This window comes from Lepidochelys olivacea, assembly GCF_965140295.1.
Source record: "Lepidochelys olivacea isolate rLepOli2 genome assembly, chromosome: 1".
NCBI classification, from domain to species: domain Eukaryota; kingdom Metazoa; phylum Chordata; order Testudines; family Cheloniidae; genus Lepidochelys; species Lepidochelys olivacea.
In genome coordinates, this window is record NC_140411.1 from 349,250,230 (window position 1) to 349,271,212 (window position 20,983).

The 20,983-nt window shown below is 44.5% G+C and overlaps 1 protein-coding gene across 2 annotated transcripts in view; it reads left to right on the forward strand.

The window, feature by feature from the left end:
* Positions 1–8,591, forward strand: part of UBE2H (ubiquitin conjugating enzyme E2 H) — a 69,936-nt gene extending 61,345 nt beyond the window's left edge. Inside the window, exons 7-8 of one of the 2 annotated variants that reach the window (XR_014711496.1) lie at positions 4,389–5,728; positions 6,578–8,591. Coding sequence is in view for 1 of the 2 variants with exons in the window: in XM_084627423.1 (XP_084483549.1) it covers positions 4,389–4,513 (125 nt within the window). In the remaining variant the exon portion in view is untranslated. Of the gene's footprint in view, positions 1–4,388 lie in introns of both variants that reach the window. The other variant, XM_084627423.1, reaches the window with a different exon arrangement.
* Positions 8,592–20,983: the final 12,392 nt, after the last annotated feature.

Sequence of the window (20,983 nt, forward strand, 5' to 3'; positions counted from 1 at the left end):
AAAAGAGGGTTAATTGTTTAGACATGAAAGTTCCCTGGAAGTCGAATTTCCAGAGGTTAAAATGAATGGCCATCCTGCTGATGGCTAGGCAATGGTAAATATCTATTTGAACTAAAGTTGCCTCTCTGCTTTATAAGCTGTGCGCCTTGGGCCGGTGGAGCACTGTCTGAGGGTCCGTGAAGTGGCGGGTGGTCACATGGCTCATGTCCTTGTTTTTACCTGCTAAATGACAGGGTGACAGCTAGTGGCTGTATCTAATTGCTTTCCTAATATTATTCCCCCACATAAGCAGTAGTGGTGGTGAACTCAGGGATGCTGTGTGGTTACGAATGGGAAGAGGTGTTCACACACAACACCTCAGACAGTCTTGTGATCTGAAATTTTTGGAGAAGAGGAAGGGTGGGATCCTGTTGCTGGGGTGTGCTGAAAGGTTTATCTGGGCCAATACCACAATTTTTTTTATTGGATGTTCAATTGATAAGCAAGACGCTCACCAAAACTGGCACCCAAGAAGTTAAATGCTGCCTCTGAGCAGATCGTTCTTGTTAGTATACAAGATCCTGTTGCACAGGACCAGGGCATTTCCCTTGATCATATTATTGTATTCATGATACAGTTTCCAAAAGGGTAGGGAGCCTGACAGTCCGAATGTCTTCTCGCTGCATGCAGTGTCACTGCACATGTTCTATGCTTCCTAGTGTTTACGGAACGATGGTTATTGAGCAGTTCGTGCAAGTCCTCATGACACAAACTTCAGCAACCTCACAGGTGAACAATGCAAATTAAACCATTAGAGAGAAGCTGCTTGTCATTAGACATCAGCATGTGCCTCCATAGGCGTTTGAAAGCCCCTTTTAGCCATTTGGCTCAAGTATTTTAAATGCAGAGTGTCCCTGTAGTTCAACAGCACTTCAGAGTCTATTCTTGTATCAGGTATTAAAGCGTCTAGTGGCCTAATTCCATAGCCTCAATTCCAGAAATCTTGGCTTCTTGCAACTTAGCCAGCTGGTGCCTGTATAGACAATTAACTGTTTGAAGAGTCTGATGTACTGTGGGTATCTGTACATCATGCTAGAAATAAGCATCTGCAGAAATTTGGAGGCAGTGGGAAGAAAGATGTTGCCAAAGATTTAACATCCAGCTTAACAGTCTCTTGTACTGAACTGAAAGATGCAAGTAGCTTATCAATGTTACTTAAGAAACAAAACTAGCTTTTTAAATGCAAGTTTCTATGGTCTTGTGTGTTTGGCATCTCGCATTACAAGTGACATCCCACAGTTTCATAAGCACATCTGTCTCTTGGCATGACGTGAAACAAAGGATTGCCAATTAGCCATGATTTGGGCTGGTGGAAGGGAAAATACATTGTGCAAGACTGATCCTCCCTCCCTTCTGCCCCATGAAACTGAGTTAAGGAAAAGAGCAACACTTCCAAGTCCTTTAGATTGGAATTTCCTGATACAAATTGGAATTCATTAACATCTCCTATTGTGGGAGTTAGACATCATTAAGTGTAAAGGAATGGATGCTGCTCAAAAAAAAAACATCTTGCCTTCTGCTCATGTCCATCCTGTGAAAACTGCCAAACTGAAATCTAACCACAGAGCTGGTACAGCATAAGAAAAGTTCACCGTACCTTACTCCCAAACTAGAGGGATGGACCAGACTGAGCTCAGTTTACGTAACTGTTCACCTAGATGGTGTGCCATGTTTTCCCAGTACCTAGTTGAGAACAGAATTTGAGAGCAAGCTGTCTGAAGTTCAATCCAGACAAGACCTACAGTATGTTAATACTGCAAAGAAAAACCCACGACACCAGGTCTGAGCGTGTGTCAATTGACTCAGGCTTGTGGGGTCAGGTTGCAGGGCTAAAAATAGCCGTGTAGGCAGTCGTGTTCAGGTGGAAGGCTGGGTTTCAGGATCCTACCCCCTTGCCTGGCTTCAGAGCCCAGGCTCCAGCCCAAGAAGGAGCATCTATGCTGCTATTTTTAGCCATGCTGCCTGAGCCCCACGTCAATTGACCCAAGCTCTGAGGCTCAGTGCCACAGGTTTTTTCTTTGCAGTGAAGATCTACCCAAAGATACTGGGTTGGAGGAATTATCTGATTTTACTTTCGTCCCTGCATGTACACCCTTTTTCAAGAAGTTTGCAAATTCGGGACATGGCTGCTCTTGGAATGTCAGGTAGTGTCAGCCAAGAGCCTCCTCCATAGGTACCTGTAGTAAGGTGATTGTGACCCTCATATCTGGACATAGTCTCAATAATCCAGCTCCTAAACTGGATTACTACTGTATATTCTGCATGGGGCTACACTAGAAAATTGCACAGGCCACAATTTGCACAAAATGCATTTGCCTTCAAGAATCCTATTAAACCAGTTTTGTGACCTGTGCTGGCTCCATAATTGCTTTTGGTTGTAATGCTAGCTGTTGATCTAGATAACTAGAGCCCTGCATGGTTTGGGTCTTGGCTTTGAAACCTCATCTCTTTCTAGGAACCACTGTAGTAGCTGACATTGGCTGGGGTGCTTATGTTTAGAGCTCCTAGAATTAAATGGCTGGGAATTCCTGGGGAGAGCCCTCTGGAATTTTTTCTTTGCTCCTATCACTGCCCCTGTCTGATACTAAAGCATAGTGCAAGGCTCGTCTCTTGCAGGATAGAGAGGTGGGTTTGTTGTGGTTTTATTTTTGGGAACACAAATATTTGTATTAAAAGCAGTAAATCTTTATTCCTTTATTCTAGCCTTTTCTCCAACCTTCATCTTCTCTCATCTCTTTCCTTCTCTGGAAGTTATGCCAGTATCCTCAGTCTCTAATTCCGTAAAGCAGTGTTCTCAGACTTTTCCATAATGTGGGTTGTATCTTGACAGGGTCTCCAATTCTCCTTTCCCCTTGGTATTGTGCGCACTGTATTGCCTCCCATTCACAATGGCATTGCCACGCTGTGGTACTAACAGCAATTGCTGATTCATAAAATGAAAACGAAGTATTCAAGATACTGTATTATAGGTCGCAAAGAGTCCTGTGGCACCTTATAGACTAACAGACATATTGGGGCATATGCTTTTGTGGGAGAATACCTGCTTGTATTATAGGTCAGCAGGACAGACCAGTACAGTAGCTCTCAGCCTTCCTGCCTGATGACCAAGGATAGCCCTTGTAGAATGTCCCAGATTTTTCTTCCTTTCCAGGAGACCTGGGATCACTTCTGCTATGACTGAATTTTCACAGCCTAACCCGTTGTGCCCCTAACAGCATTGTGGGCCTGCTCTTAGCTTGGGTTTCATGACAATGTGGGTTGTTGAAGTTTTTTGGCTGACCTCTAGGTTGGATTTTCTCCTTTGATCACCTTAATATGGGATGAGTTTCCATTTTTATAGCAATTGGGTTCTGAACATGAGGCTTTTAAACTGGTGTATGTGCAGAAGTAGAAAGGGCACTGGCTGTTTCTAACTCCAAGTCTAGTGTTCAGTGTCCTAACAGTGTGTGTTATCAACATGTATGCCTCAGGACTTCCTGCATTGTCCTCCCTTTGATGCCTCTAATACTGGCTGTTGTCAGATGAGATTGACCTTTGGTCTAAACCAATATGGCAATCCCTATGTTAATTTATAAAAAGAAAAGGAGTACTTGTGGCACCTTAGAGACTAACCAATTTATCTGAGCATAAGCTTTCGTGAGCTACAGCTCACTTCATCGGATGCATACTGTGGAAACTGCAGAAGACATTATATACACAGAGACCATGAAACAATACCTCCTCCCACCCCATTCTCCTGCTGGTAATAGCTTATCTAAAGTGATCACTCTCCTTACAATGTGTATGATAATCAAGGTGGGCCATTTGATTATCATACACATTGTAAAGAGAGTGGTCACTTTGGATGGGCTATTACCAGCACGAGAGTGAGTTTGTGTGTGTGGGGGGGGGCGGAGGGTGAGAACCTGGATTTGTGCTGGAAATGGCCCAACTTGATTATCATACACATTGTAAGGAGAGTGATCACTTTAGATAAGCTATTACCAGCAGGAGAGTGGGGTGGGAGGAGGTATTGTTTCATGGTCTCTGTGTATATAATGTCTTCTGCAGTTTCCACAGTATGCATCCGATGAAGTGAGCTGTAGCTCACGAAAGCTTATGCTCAGATAAATTGGTTAGTCTCTAAGGTGCCACAAGTACTTCTTTTCTTTTTGCGAATACAGACTAACACGGCTGTTACTCTGAAACATATGTTAATTTATATAATTATTTTCTTGTCCATATATGGCACTATCCCTCAGGCTGTTATTAATTTCCTATTCAGCCATGTTCAGTACAAACCCATTTTTATAAATGGCTATGGGCATCGAACATATGCTGATTATACCCTTTTCTCTCCTCACATACAGAATACATTCAGAAATATGCAACAGAAGAAGCACTAAAAGAACAGGAAGAAGGTACCGGGGACAGCTCATCAGAGAGCTCCATGTCTGACTTCTCGGAAGATGAGGCCCAAGATATGGAATTGTAGTAGAAGAAGCAACCTGCTTTTCAGAGAGACTATTATTTCCTAACCATGAGAAGCAGACTATAATATTCATATTTAAACAAAGCAATTTTTTTTATTACTAAACAAGGTTTTTATGAATAATAGCATTGATATATATATCACCCTTTAGATCTTGATTTCTTGGTCATTTCTCAAACCCAAGGTATATAGCATATTCCCACATTCCATTTTGGTAGCAATATGCAGCCCGAATGCATGCATTCATAATTCCATTTGGCCAAGTCAACTTGTGTGCTACTGAACTGTCAGCTCAAACAGCTGCTCTGATAGGTAGGGACTTAAAGATTTCCTTTTTATCAGTGGTTCCACAGCTACCACCTTGGATGATAAGATGGAACAGCGCTTTCTCAAAGTAAAAAGTCTAGGGGATAATGTGAGAACATTTTTAGATCAGACAGTGAAATAAAAAGTTCTCCTTCAGGTCAAACTCGCTATCCTAGTTTATGTGGAGTTGCATTTAAAAAGTGCACGGAGTTATTCAGAGCATCGAAGCTTAAAAAAAATGACTTGGATTTTAAGTACACTTTTATATTGGACTTCTGCCCACCCTCTGAACTATAGGGACCTACAACCACTCATCTGTTTGCTTTTGGGACTTTGGAAAGCCTTCATCTGGACTTTACTCATTTTCTTGGTCTGGATTATGCTCTGTTCCCTTTTTTCAGGGGAAAAAACACAATGCTATATGAACAGTGCTTTAATTTACCTGGAGCACGTACAAAGGCAAACTTTGTCATGGTTTTGAAACTGCTACCCTGTAATAGCTTCAAGCTTTCTTTCTTGCTTGAAGTATGATCAAACACCTTGCAAACTCTCTCTCCATCTCCTAAAAGAGGGTTTTCTGACCAGATGGACTAGCCTTGCTGAGAGCTTCAGACCCATGAAGATTGGCCCATTGGCCATAGTCCATGAATCCGTTGGCACGTTCTTTCTCCCATTTTTGTTTTTCTGTTTTCCCTTCTGCAGCAGCTTGGTAGCCATCTGCGTGTGTGTACAACAGACCAAACTAAAGTTTAACAAAGAAAAATGCTCTAGGAATATTTGAGATTAATAAAAATAAAAACCATAAATTGGGAAAACAAGCAAATAATATTTTCAAGAGTTCTTCTGAATGAAAAATTTGATTTCTTCTGGTGTATTTCAACATACTAAGTTTTTTTTATTTTGTATTTAATGGTAAGAGAACCTAATACAGTAAACGCCTACCTGGGTTGCCAGTGATACTTGAATTTGGATAATTGTGCATTTGAAATCCTAACTAAGATGGATTTTAAATCTGAATGTTACTTGCTGTATTCTTAGGGTTTTCTGAAGGGTTTGGATAGACAGATACTTTAATATTTTTTTGGTGGAACCTGCAGGACAGTATGTGGAATTCAACCCACTCTTGAACAGAGAATTTTGAATGACAGACTGGATTGAGTAAACTCTTTTTTTCATTGTCCCACAAATGTTTTTCTTTTAGGAATGCCACCTGGGTTTGAGTTGATGGGGTTGAAAGATACAATCCTTTTTTAATCCATAAAGCACAATCAGTTTCCTTTTTTTAACTATAAAGTACAATTTTGCTTTAGCATGATTATTTTCCTTAATAAAAATAACATACAAAGGGTTTACTTATTTTATGTTAATTACGGGCATGAAGCAAAAGGTTTTTCTCTAAAAGCAGTAATGTAGGACTGTGGTTAGTTACTGTGCTGAAGTTCTCTATCTAGCATTTGTGGCTTGTTGGAAGGGTAGTATTAACTATTTAACATGTAATGGTGTACTTTAACTCTTATCTAGCACGCTGTTTTCTCATTACTTTGGGGAGGGGGGGCAGAACTGTGTTGGCACTGTTTAACTTGCTTACCTGCTGAACTAGGAGTTTGGTTGTGCTATAACCTTTAACTGTAGGTGCTAATTAGGGGTAGTCTAAGTGCTGGGTGGTGATATCAGTTTAAAAACAACAAAACAATAAAAATTTGTATTTTTTCAATATTGTATAAAAAATAGTGTTCTAATTACCTCTAATTTTTTTTCCAGGTAACTGTATTACTCTTCCCCCAGTCTATTCAATGACCAGGTTTAACACAGGGAACACTTTCATGCATCTTTCATTTGAAGAAGCCAGTTTTCTAATAAAAAGGTTTCCTGTCGTAAGCTTCCAAAAGAATTCCAATTAGAGCTGCAAGTCTAAGGTAGACTCCTGGAAAAGTAAGCACACGTTTTTCCGCAGTGATTTCTAGGTGTGAAGATGCAGCTTGGCTTCTATTAGTTGTCCAGGTTGCTCTGATTCCTCTGCACGTTACTTTGTGCATACAGGCAGCCGAAGCAAGGTATTTGTGGGTCTAGATCTCGAACTTCTCCAGCAAGATGTTTCCTTGGATATTAATGGCGTTTTACACATGAAATCTATAGCCTTGCCTGCAGCATGTTGAAAAGATAATCTTCTTGGTACGTTTCATGTTTGATCATTCTCCCCTGTAGCAGCAGGAGCAGGAAAGGAAGCCTACAGTAAATTGTCAAAATACCTGCAGTTCAAAGGAATATGGCCTAGTGTAAAACTCTTGTAGGGAATAACGTCAAATGGATTTTCCTTCTTTCTAGACTGGAACAGCTGCTTATTGCCTCATTCTACTCCTTCTTCCATCTTTCACCTCCCTCCCCATCTCAAACAAGAACAGTCTGTAAATAAACTACACACCCCTAGTCTGGAAGAGAAAAGTGGAATCGTTTTGAAGCAGGATGCCCAGTGTTGGGTTTTTTTTCAGTTCCAGTTTCTTTTGAAATGCTAATGTTCTTTTTCTGAAAGAACCACTGCCATTCTCTTCCCTGTTCAGATGACTGAATCTCAAAGCATCAGCCAGGTGGAAATTAACAAGCCTACTCCAACATGACTACGTTTGATCCACTGTATGTAGATTCGTGCTCTCAATGAATTCCTGAATATGAAAGCTTGTTAGTAACCTATTATGGTTGTTATGGAAGTAGGCTCTTCGGCTTCACATCTGATAGCTTGTTACCTTATTCTTGAGCTTTGTGTGACTTACACAAATTGAGAAATATCAAAGCTGCCCCAGATCTGCAGAAGCGTCTCAAGAAGCTACATACATTGCCAACTAGGTTAATCTTGAATTTCATCAGACGTGTTTTCGACTCTCCTTGAGGTTTCCAAGTGTATTTTCTTGGTTCATTTGACTTTCCATCATGACAATTTTAGACTTAAAAAATAATTAAGGAGGGGAGTCCTGGTGATAGCTGATCTTAAGGGAGTGGCATCTTGATGTGAACTGAGTGGAATAATGCTTTGTAAATTAACTGGTAATGTGTAAACCCTTGGTCTGAGAGGAAAAAATGGAAGTTAAATGCTGTTTGTTACCTCTGAAGTTCAAATTGGCCAACTAGGTTTATGGGAATACTAACTACATAGTCACTTCTGTAATCTCCCATATCCATGTTTGATCGCCCCCCCCCCCGCCGCCACACACACATTATCTGCCTTCAGTGCACACAAAACAGGGAGAGGGAGTCCCTTTCTCCCCTGTAAGGGACGAAGAATGCTGTCACCTGTGCTGCAGCTGGGTTGCCCTGGCTTTGTTTGCTCCTAGCAAGACTAGTCACAGGGCACTCTGTAAGTGGCAGCTCTCAGGTATGCAAGGACCCCCCCGGACCTTTAATGTCAGATTTATATCACACCATGCGGGGAGCATTGAGGAGAGTGCAGGGCTGTTGGTTTGTTTTGCTTCTTTCTGCTCATCTGAATTCCGCCGGCACTTTAGCAGGAGCGTGTGCAGCATGAGAAATGGCCATTATTTTACTGACTGTATTTGATACCTGTTGTGTGATACTTGAAGAGATAAAGGGTGTTTTCCCTTCATTTGAGTCTAAGCTTTTTTCTTTTATTTTCTTTTTTCCCTTTTTTCTTGCATTGTGATGATGTAGTGGGCATGCCTGTCACCATGACAAATGCCTCTTCTCTAAGAATATAACCTCTCAAATAGTTGTGTATAATTAAAGAACTGTAAACTTTTTTAAATAAAAGATGTATATACCTTGACACTCGACTGGTACTTGATCAGTAAGGTCTCACTCTCATAGGCAGCATCTCCAGTGCCTCCCATCTGATAAACCTCCAGCCCTTGAGGTTCAACAGCAGCTGTTAACCAGACTGCCCGTTATTTTGCGTCAAAACCAGTCCAGGTTTTTTCTATAGGAGATGCTTTGGTGGAAATGTATCCCATTGCACATGCAGAGTGTCTGACTGCAGTGTCTGATGTAACTAGGTTATTATAAATCAGTTTGTTGAACATAGCTGTACTATACCAGGTGCAGTAAAAGAACCGAATTAGAGCAGTATAAATTGGTTTCTTTGGTTGTAGGCCCATTCGCAGATATGGTTTGTGAAACTTGCCTCTGGCCAACACTAGATGGCACTGTTTGCCACATGTTCCACAAAGTGCTATGGCAGGTTTTAGTAAAGCGTGTTTCAACCAAAACTGCTGTAAATTCAAATTATGCTGTAAATTCAGATTATGCCCTAAATGTGTTGGTAATGTGAGCAAGCAAATGAGCAGGCTTCTTCATCTTATTGGAATGGATGTTAAGTGAGCTCTGCTAGGAAAATACCTAGTACATTATATTTACATAAATCATGCCAAGTACTTTATAAAAGGTGAATTGCAGGGAATAAGGGGGTGGTTCCAAGTTGTTTGCAATTTAAATTGGCCAAGGACCATGTGGAGACAACGGTGCCAAAGTTGGAAGGCTGAGACCTCAACAGTGGGATCATCTCTGCAGGAGGGTTTGGGGAAAGTGGATTTGAAGGGTGGGTATAAAAGTATTGTACACACTGTGTCAGTCATTCTTATTGTACTCCTAAAGGACACAACCAATGCTCTTTCAATAAGTTCCTCTAAATGTAAGAAGCAATTAAGAGATCTGTACATTTTTCTTGAAAACTGAATCTGAAATGTATTAAACATCAAGGGAAATGGTCTGAATTCAGAAGCTAGCACAGCCATTCAGTAACAAGTACTGAGTAACAAGTAAGGGATTACAATTGCTTGGTCAGTGGGTGCAACACAGTTTTTAGCTTCAAAATACATACATGTCCTTGGAGTTTGAGTTTTTATGAAGCCAGTGCCCTATTAAACATGCCTCACAGTAGTTATGTTGGATGTGCCAATGTAATCTGGACTTTGTACAGGGAAGGAGAGCCCTGTGTCAAATGTGTATTAAACATTTCCACCTGGCTTGGGCTCATGCCTGTTCATCACAATCTGTTAATGGACCCCCTTCATCTTGTCTGTTACCCTTTGTTGTGTTGTGTCTGAACTAGACTGTAAGCTCGTTGGGGCAGGGATGTATATCTAGTGCATATGGCACTGTACAATGCTCTAGACACCATATTTGCAAAGATTTTTCGATAGCCTTTCCCTTGCAGATCTGCTTCTTCTGGTTTCATTAGCTAAATTTGCTAATCTTGATTTACATCTACCAGGGGACTTGCTTATTCTAAAAAAGCCAATGGAACTGCTTTTAGCTCTCCAGAGGAATATGCCTGTGGTTGAATTCTGAAGAAAATCATTTACATTTTCCAATAGTTGTGGTTGTCTTCATTTTTCTAGTGTTTTGATATGGTATGTGTGTGCTGGGTTTATTCCACTTACAGGTCTACCTGAATTCCCCCCACTTTTTTAAATGGGAAAAGCTATTTCTGCCCTATTCTAAGCAGCCATCACAGTTGAAATGCATGGTTTAGTAGCTGCCTTGTTGCACTCCATATTTGTATTATTGTTGGGCCAAGTTGTCTGACCAAGAGCAGGGCCCCATTGTACTAGGGGTTATACAGACATGCTAGGACAGTCCCTCCACTAAAGAGCTTAGTCAAAACAAGATACATCAAGTGTTTGTAATGGGGGAGGAAGGACCAATGTTAATGTGATAGGCACATGTGGTCTCCCAAACCACCAATGGCTGAGTCCATTTCTTAAACTGTGGTGCACCTCTCAGGATTACACTATAGATATATGTACCAAGAAAAAATTAAAATCCGTATCTCGTCTACAATGCAGTGCACTCTTCTATTATCCTGTTCAGTCCTTTTCTCCCCCCTACCACCATATATTTCTTGCATGATCTGATAACACAAATGTGATGACAAATATTTACTAAAAATAATTTGAAAGTTAATTCATTGCGGTTTCTTCAGCTGGTAAATGGGTAAGAGACACAAGATGTAGCTTGAAAATGAGAAGAAAAATAACTGCTATTATGACATACTTTTTAAAGGCTTTTGTTTGTATTTCTGAAATCACAGGACACAATACAGTATAAAGAGATAAAACGTTGATGGCTATTTTATTTATCGTCCTAGCTGCAGTGTAATTGTTATGGTGAACAAGCACTTTTATTCATAAATTAAGTTTTCCCTTTTCCCTTTTCCAAACCTCTCGGGTCTGGCTTGTTTTAGAGGGAAGATGCTTATTTTACAGCAAGGCAAGCTATCACAGATAATACTTTGGATGTCTATCACAGCTGCTGCAACAATTAGTGTCTTGGGCCTATAGTTCTCATTGAGTTGGTCATTTCATTGTAATTTAATTGTCTCTGGTTGATCATAAAGGTGTTGAATTTTTTTGACATTAAATTTGTTTGTTCATGACCCAAAAGTGGAATTTTTGGTAATGTCTGTGGAAAAACTGAGCTCTCGTTCTGAGCTGGAACTAAACTGGTTTCTGATTGAGACCTCTGGACACTACTGCAATATGAGGGTTTGAATGGAGTAGGGTGAGATTAGTAACCACTTCCAAGTCCTGAATTCACATTTCCGTCACGTGACTTGTGGAATTCCTGAATCGAAATGAATTAAATTGCATTGAGTGTACCATCGCTTGGATGATGCCAAAGGAAGGTAGAGCTCATTGTAAACTCGTTATAACTGATCAAATAGTGCCACCTGTGGGTGAAGTGGCTAGGCCAGTGAGTTTAAAGACATAAAATGATTTCCTGGAGAAGTTAGGAATGGTGTCAGGGAGACAAAATGAGAATCAAATTTGCCATGCAGTTCTCCTCCTGCCTCTCCAATGTGGGAGGGGTAGTGTGTTGCATTGCAAAAACCATCCATCATTACATTTAGATGCAGAAGCAGGAAGCAGCAAGAAGATCTACATATATCTGAAGGGGATGTAGCTGGAATTACTGCACTTCATTCTGGGAATCTCAGTTGCAGGAAGTGCCAGATACACTAAAAAAAAAAAAAAAAAAAGTTAAGAAACCCAACAAATTTTATGGGGCTGGAGTGATTAGTTTTTGTAATGAAAGATATACATAGAGCTCAGATTTCAGATCCCGGGTAGTGTGAAATCCTGCCTGGAGTGGGGATGCACCTCCAATCTTCACTCTGTCCTGGCAGTGCAGGCCTGCAATACCTCTGCTGACAAGAATCCTGTGGACTCCAAACTAGGATTATAAAGCCACCATCCTCACCCATATGCCCTGGGGTTGCAGTGGTACTCCCTCTATAAATGCACCCTGGGTTCATTGATTATAAGCATCTATAATTACTGGGTGAGTGAACACCAGTGATTTGAGAGGAATGTGGGATGATGCAAAGGGGGTTACAACTAGGAATAAAGGAAATATGGTCTGAATATCAGGAAGCGTTTCCTAGCAATGAGACCTGTTGGCCTCCCATGGCTCACGTCTTTTACTGAAGACTGGATAATGCATGTACTGTGGTGAACGCTCCTACGCTGGCCAGGTGGATGGATTACTTCAACTAATAGATGCTTGCTATCCCTGAATTGTATGAATGGTGGTTTGCTTGCCCACTGGTTCCTCTTGACTGTTACCACTTGACAGAGCTATCTGCATTCTCTCCTAGAGCAAGGTTTGCCTTCTGCAAGTGCCTCATCTGTTCTTTGTGCCTTTAAAAAATAGAACACTGGGTTTGAGGCCCACAGAGTTTCAATGTCTCCATGGCTGGCATTGGGGTTTTCAGATCTGTGGTGGTGGTCCCTTTTGTGGGTGTTTCTGTCCTTCAGGAGTTTCCTTCTTTGCAGAAGATCAGGGAACCAGCCAGTGAGTTTTCCAAAGTGTCCCAAATGCAAGCTTGAGACTGGTCAGAGGGACCCGTGGCTGTGGTCTGCTTGAGGCTTTGGGGAGAACAGGGTGGTTTCTTGTGAAATCCCCTGAAAGGTGTTTCAGCTTCTTTGCATGTAGTTGAAGGTAACAGCAAAATGTCCCAGCTGGGAGTCAGTGTTTTGCATCAGTTGCTAGGCATGACTTGCTGAGCTCCCTGAGTGCTGCTCTAGTGTCTTGAAAGCATTTAACCAGCTCCTGTATGGTGGAGTTGAGGCAATGGCAGAACTCCATTGATGCTTGACTCTGCTTCACCCCTTGAGCTGCATTTGGAGATAGGCTAGAGGCCTGGGTCATTTGGGCATCGCTTGCCACTCCCTGGGTCTTAGCACACCCTTGACACCTGCCTACCTTCTGGATACGCTCCAACATGGCAATTGATGCCACTCTTCTTGGCAGCCTGAATGCGGGGTATGTGACTTAGTGAGTAGCTTCCACCTCTGTGCCAACACCTCCCTTTACCATACGTGCTCAAGGTGGCCAACTTTCCTGGTCCATAGACTGCTTCAAGTTCCCAGTCCCAGGGTGCAGCTCAGACATCGATGCTAACTCTATCCCATAGCTTTTGACATGGTACATTCGGCGCCAGTCAGGTGGCTGCTTTCAGAGAGCCCTACAGTCTTGGTACCAACAACCTCTAAACAGTTGCTATTGATGGCCCGTGGTGACTGACCCACCCCCCTCCTCTCTCCAGCAGCTAAATTGGCCATGCTAGGAAAGAGATGAAAGGAGTTCACCTAGTGACCTCAGTCAAGGACTTTGAGCAATTCCTAGCATCCTGCACATGTCTCCATGGGCAGAAGAGGTCAAAGCAGCTAGCTCTCCTGGAAGATCTGTTCATAACCCTGTTAATTGAAAGGATTGGTAAGGCCATCCCTTCTGTGTCTGCAAACACCAGCTCCAGCACTCGCAGACTTCCTCTAGCGGAAGTTCTCTGCAGATCTGACAGGACCTGTCCAATCTATTCTAGATCAGATGACTGCAGTGTGTTCACGCTCTCACTCACTCCTAGCTCAAACATAATGGAGCACAAGACCACATCACGCTATGGACGGCTACTCAATCCTCCTTGCTCTTCTTTCCACCATCATCATTCCCCCACCAGTCTGCCATTTAGTACAGTGGCTCTGGCTCCAGCCAGTTCTGGGCCTTTTTTGACCTGCAGTTCCAATACCTTGGAAGCTGGAGTATTAAGAACGTACCCCCCATGCTGGTAACATCTCATGGTGCCGTAGTCCCATGTGGGCAAAGGGCTGTTTGAAATGTGGGAAGTGGGCTGAGGGTTGGGTGACTGCCCTAACCTGCAAAAAGAAAAGGAGGACTTGTGGCACCTTAGAGACTAACCAATTTATTTGAGCATAAGCTTTCGTGAGCTACAGCTCACTTCATCGGATGCATGCCTGCAGTGTCTTGTGCACTTGAAGATCCTCAATATCGATAGTTTGGACCTGGCCTAGTATCTGGGGAAACATCCCGTGTTGCTTGTGATTAGCGAGGGGGACAGCACCCTCCAGGCCAGGAGCTTGCAGGTTTGTTTGGAGGCAGACCTCTGACAGCAAAAGCCTCAGCTCGTCCCCTCCAGTCTCTGTACGAGAGTAGCACAAGGGCCATCTACTGGCCAAACAAGACACAGGCCATGTTTCCACCAGATGTCAAGGGTTTAAGGCCCAACAATGGCTAACTACTTTCACTGAGACCAAGTGCATTTGTGCAGTGTCTGCAGGGCTGTTGCCAGCTATGCTGGGTCATTTTATGGGACACAGCTGGAATGGCAGAAATTCGTAAAACCTCCAACTAGCACTGGGTCCACCGCATATGGGAAGGTACCGAAAGGGCGAGCTTGGAGTTTGTTGCCATTTTACGCGTTCACATAGATCACAGGAGAGGAAGGCTGGGGGCTGAGTTTATCTGATGTCTTTCTCCCCCAGCCAGGGAAGCTGATGCATCCCTCCACTTGAGGAAAACGGATAATGGGTCTGTCTCAAACTGGGCTGCACAGATTTTTGTGTGCCCATCACTGGGGTGGAGACACCAACAGCGTGAAGAACAATCTCTGGAAAGACAATACTCTGTCCCTGCTTCCTGTGATGCTATAGGTCTGGGTGAGAGAGTGACCTTACAAACTGTAAGGGCTTTTGGGGAAGGGGCTGTCTGTCTTTGTACAGAGCCTAGCACGCTGGTGCCCTGAACTGATCAACGCCTCTGTCTATATTAGTCCTGATACCTTCGTGAGTACTGCTGACCAATGCCAGGAGTTAACCTGAGGCTTTAAGAACCTCTACTTTCCAGCTGTCTCCCCTAGAACAAGACCTACCATACCAATATTTAGCTCTTTATATAGCACTTTTCATTGGTATCCGTCAAAGCGCTTTGTAAAGGAAGTCGGTGGTCTATCCCCATTTTACGCAAGGGGAAACTGGTGCAAAGAGAAGTGACTTGCCCAGGTCACCCAGCAGAACTGTGCAGCATGGCTGGCCACAATCCTGTGCTACTTGCACAGGGACACTTAACCATCTTCGCGGAGACACTCGTGTCCCTTGGCACCTGATAGAAGTGCCAGCCATTCTTTGTTAGTCCAGTAGGTGGCCCTTGTGCTTCACTTTCTGAAGAAGTGGGGTTTTTACCCATGAAAGCTTATGCCCAAATAAATCTGTTAGTCTTTAAGGTGCCACCGGACTCTTGTTGTTTTTTCTGAACACAGCTTGTTCTCACCTGGCCTTGCATGGTGAATTTTCCAGCTGGTTTAATTGCATGAACCTGAGCTGCTTTACTGTGAAAACCCTCACCCATCCCGCCCCCAAATCCTCCCGTACCTCAAGGAGGCGGAAGAGGGGTGTTATGAAAGAACTAAAGTAGTTCTAGAGTCAAATATTCACTGGGTGGGGTAGTTGTGTCTCGGTTGTGTGGTTATCTTGGCTCCAAACTGCAGCAGCTGTCTTCAGATTCCAGAACAGCATCTTGAGAAACGGACAAAAGGCTTCTTGCCCTGAATCCGTGTTATCCCTATAGAAACTTTACCTTTTATTGTTTCTCTACAATTCCACTTTTTGAAAACATCATGCCCCAAACTACTGCATGAAAATTCATCTGACTCTAACAAGGCACTGGTCTACCCCCGACCGCTCCTTGCTCTGAAACTAACTGACCTGGAGGGTATGTGGCAAAACTCATCTTAAGGTAGGTTTTGGGGTGTGGGAGATTAATGGGTCATCTTTTCCTTTTGTTTAATTAAAGGTCCATTTAGTTATTGTTCTGTGGGGTGGAACCTGCTGCTGGGTAATTTCTGGTCTTTGGCTGTGCTTTTAAATAATTGTCAAGCGCTTGGAGGTGATTAGGCCCACATAATTACAACTGAAGGGACGTGCTCTTTATGCTTGTATGAAAGTTCTTACCTGGTTATAGCTCCATAAATTATTAAAGCGTACATATTTGTTAGTATGTGACCGAGGTGCTGTACAGACAGAGTGAGAGTGTCCCTGCCCCAATGTGCTTACAATCTAAATAAGACATGATGGATGGGGAAACAAAGTGACTTATCCAAAGTCGCACAGCAGGTCAATGGCAGAGTTGAAAATAGACATCCAGAGGCTCTTGGTCCTCTTCCAATATTCTGTGCCTGACCGATGCGCATATATATACGTACATGTACACACACCCACTCACTCTGATTGGTCTCAATTCTTGTGATTTACTTTTAGCTGATGTCCATAGCTCAGCTTCATGGGCTGACCTCAGTGCTTCGGGGTAATTAACTGCTCACCTGTTAAAGCTGGTCGTTGCCAGCCTATCTTCCCAACCAATGCTTTGGAGAGGACATGGTGAGGGAGCAATACATTTCCTCAGGGTTGGATATAGGGGTAGGCAACTGCAGGGGTGCCGGGTTTGGGGAAGGGAGGGGCGCCAGGCTTGCAGATTTACAACTCCTAGCATGCAAATGCATCCTCTTGTATGCCAGGGCTAAATCACTCGTGTATCAAAGTCGTGAAAGGGGCTACAAATGCAATACAACATAAGGTGCCCAAAAGTTTAACAAATGGGGGATGGGCGCCATTTGCTCTAGGGCCAGCCCTGCATTTCCTGCGTCTCAGAGGCCAAAGGAACAGCCCTTATTGTTAACAAATGCTCTATTTAGTGGCCCATACAGTCAGAGCCAACCTGTGATCTACCTCTGATCTATCCCTGTACAACTGGATCTATCCTCCCCCAAGGGGTGGGGGCACCCCTTCTAAACCATTAGTGGGAGATGTGCGGCTTGCTCCCCTTTCATGTAACTTCACCTCTGAGCTGAATAGCGATGGGAGACCCTAAGCAGGTGCAGATCATAGACTAAGGCTGGAAGGGGGCCACTGAGATCAAGTCTGACCTCCTGTATGCCACAGGCCATAGGACTGCCTTGAGTTACTTTCTGTTTGCACTAGAGCTAGAGAGTTTCTCTTAGCCCTGGTCTACACTAGGACTTTAGGTCGAATTTAGCAGCGTTAAATCGATTTAAACCTGCACCCGTCCACACAGTGAAGCCCTTTATTTCGACTTAAAGGGCTCTTAAAATCGATTTCCTTTCTCCACCCCTGACAAGTGGATTAGCGCTTAAATCGACGTTCCCAGCTCGAATTTGGGGTACTGTGGACACAATTCGATGGTATTGGCCTCCGGGAGCTATCCCAGAGTGCTCCATTCTGACCGCTCTGGACAGCACTCTCAACTCAGATGCACTGGCCAGGTAGACAGGAAAAGAACTGCGAACTTTTGAATCTCATTTCCTGTTTGGCCAGCGTGGCAAGCTGCAGGTGACCATGCAGAGCTCATCAGCACAGGTGACCATGATGGAGTCCCAGAATCGCAAAAGAGCTCCAGCATGGACCGAACGGGAGGTAGGGGATCTGATCGCTGTTTGGGGAGAGGAATCCGTGCTATCAGAACTCCGTTCCATTTTTCGAAATGCCAAAACCTTTGTGAAAATCTCCCAGGGCATGAAGGACAGAGGCCATAACAGGGACCCGAAGCAGTGCCGCGTGAAACTGAAGGAGCTGAGGCAAGCCTACCAGAAAACCAGAGAGGCGAACAGCCGCTCTGGGTCAGAGCCCCAAACATGCCGCTTCTATGATGAGCTGCATGCCATTTTAGGGGGTTCAGCCACCACTACCCCAGCCGTGTTGTTTGACTCCTTCAATGGAGATGGAGGCAATACGGAAGCAGGTTTTGGGGACGAAGAAGATGAGGAGGAGGAGGAGGTTGTAGATAGCTCACAGCAAGCAAGCGGAGAAACTGGTTTTCCCGACAGCCAGGAACTGTTTCTCACCCTAGACCTGGAGCCAGTACCCCCCGAACCCACCCAAGGCTGCCTCCTGGACCCAGCAGGCGGAGAAGGGACCTCTGGTGAGTGTACCTTTTAAAATGCTATACATGGTTTAAAAGCAAGCATGTGAAAGGATTACTTTGCCCTGGCATTTGCGGTTCTCCTAGATGTAGTCCTAAAGCCTTTGCAAAAGGTTTCTGGGGAGGGCAGCCTTATTTCGTCCTTCATGGTAGGACACTTTTATCACTCCAGGCCAGTAACACATACTCGGGAATCACTGTAGAACAAAGCATTGCAGTGTATGTTTGCTGGCATTCAACCAAAATCTGTTCTTTCTCTCTCTGTGTTATCCTCAGGAGAGTGAGATATCATTCATGGTCACCTGGTTGAAATAGGGTGCTTTTCTTCAGGGACACTCAGTATAGCCCATTCCTGCTGTGCTGTTTGCCTGTGGCTGAACAGAAATGTTCCCCGCTGTTAGCCATGGGGAGGGGGGAGGGTTGAGGGGGTAGTCACGCGGTGGGAGGAGGCAAAATGCGACCTTGTAACGAAAGCACATGTGCTATGTATGTAATGTTAACAGCAAGGTTTACCCTGAAAGAGTGTAGCGACTGTTTTATAAAATGTGTCTTTTTAAATACCGCTGTCCCTTTTTTTTTCTCCACCAGCTGGATGTGTTTCAATGATCACAGGATCTTCTCCTTCCCAGAGGCTAGTGAAGCTTAGAAAGAAAGAAAAACGCACTCGAGATGAAATGTTCTCCGAGCTAATGCTGTCCTCCCACACTGACAGAGCACAGACGAATGAGTGGAGGCAAATAATGTCAGAGTGCAGGAAAGCACAAAATGACCGGGAGGAGAGGTGGAGGGCTGAAGAGAGTAAGTGGCGGGCTGAAGACAGGGCTGAAGCTCAAATGTGGCGGCAGCGTGATGAGAGGAGGCAGGATTCAATGCTGAGGCTGCTGCAGGACCAAACCAGAATGCTCCAGTGTATGGTTGAGCTGCAGCAAAGGCAGCTGGAGCACAGACTGCCACTGCTGCCCCTCTGTAACCAACCGCCCTCCTCCCCAAGTTCCATAGCCTCCACACCCAGACGCCCAAGAACGCGGTGGGGGGGCCTCCGGCCAACCAGCCACTCCACAACAGAGGATTGCCCAAAAAAAAGAAGGCTGTCATTCAATAAATTTTAAAGTTGTAAACTTTTAAAGTGTTGTGCTTAAAGTGCTGTGTGGCATTTTCCTTCCCTCCTCCACCACCCCTCCTGGGATACCTTGGTAGTCATCTCCCTATTTGTGTGATGAATGAATAACGAATGCATGACTGTGAAGCAGCAATGACTTTATTGCCTCTGCAAGCGGTGATTAAAGGGAGGAGGGGAGGGTGGTTAGCTTACAGGGAAGTAGAGTGAACCAAGGGGCGGGGGGTTTCATCAAGGAGAAACAAACAGAACTTTCACACTGTAGCCTGGCCAGTCATGAAACTGGTTTTCAAAGCTTCTCTGATGCGTACCGCGCCCTCCTGAGCTCTTCTAACCGCCCTGGTGTCTGGCTGCGCGTAACCAGCAGCCAGGCGATTTGCCTCAATCTCCCACCCCGCCATAAACGTCTCCCCCTTACTCTCACAGATATTGTGGAGCACACAGCAAGCAGTAATAACAGTGGGAATATTGGTTTCGCTGAGGTCTAAGCGAGTCAGTAAACTGCGCCAGCGCGCCTTTAAACGTCCAAATGCACATTGTACCACCATTCTGCACTTGCTCAGCCTGTAGTTGAACAGCTCCTGACTACTGTCCAGGCTGCCTGTGTACGGCTTCATGAGCCATGGCATTAAGGGGTAGGCTGGGTCCCCAAGGATACATATAGGCATTTCAACATCCCCAACAGTTATTTTCTGGTCTGGGAAGAAAGTCCCTTCCTGCAGCTTTTGAAACAGACCAGAGTTCCTGAAGATGCGAGCATCATGCACCTTTCCCGGCCATCCCACGTTGATGTTGGTGAAACGTCCCTTGTGATCCACCAGAGCTTGCAGCACTATCGAAAAGTACCCCTTGCGGTTTATGTACTCGACGGCTTGGTGCTCCGGTGCCAAGATAGAGATATGGGTTCCGTCTATAGCCCCACCACAGTTAGGGAATCCCATTGCAGCAAAGCCATCCACTATGACCTGCACATTTCCCAGGGTCACTACCCTTGATATCAGCAGATCTTTGATTGTGTGAGCTACTTGCATCACAGCAGCCCCCACAGTAGATTTGCCCACTCCAAATTGATTCCCAACTGACCGGTAGCTGTCTGGCGTTGCAAGCTTCCACAGGGCTATCGCCACTCGCTTCTTAACTGTGAGGGCTGCTCTCATCCTGGTATTCATGCGCTTCAGGGCAGGGGAAAGCAAGTCACAAAGTTCCATGAAAGTGCCCTTACGCATGCGAAAGTTTCGCAGCCACTGGGAATCGTCCCAGACCTGCAACACTATGCGGTCCCACCAGTCTGTGCTTGTTTCCCGAGCCCAGAATCGGCGTTCCACAGCATGAACCTGCCCCATTAGCACCATGATGCATGCATTGGCAGGGCCCATGCTTTCAGAGAAATCTGTGTCCATGTCCTGATCACTCACGGGACCGCGCTGACGTCGCCTCCTCGCCCGGTATCGCGTTGCCATGTTCTGGTGCTGCATATACTGCTGGATAATGCGTGTGGTGGTTGATGTGCTCCTAATTGCCAAAATGAGCTCAGCGGCCTCCATGCTTGCCTTGGTATGGCGTCCGCACAGAAAGAAGGCGCGGAACGATTGTCTGCCGTTGCTCTGACGGAGGGAGGGGCGACTGACGACACGGCTTACAGGGTTGGCTTCAGGGAGCTAAAATCAACAAAGGGTGTGCCTGTACATCAAGGAGTATTTCAGGCAGGACTGCACGGAGGGTTCCAATAAGAAATGGTGCACCAAAGTTATCGTTGTTATTGGAACAAGGAGGTTAGCCTGGCCTCTGATTGATACATGGCTAGATTAACCTCG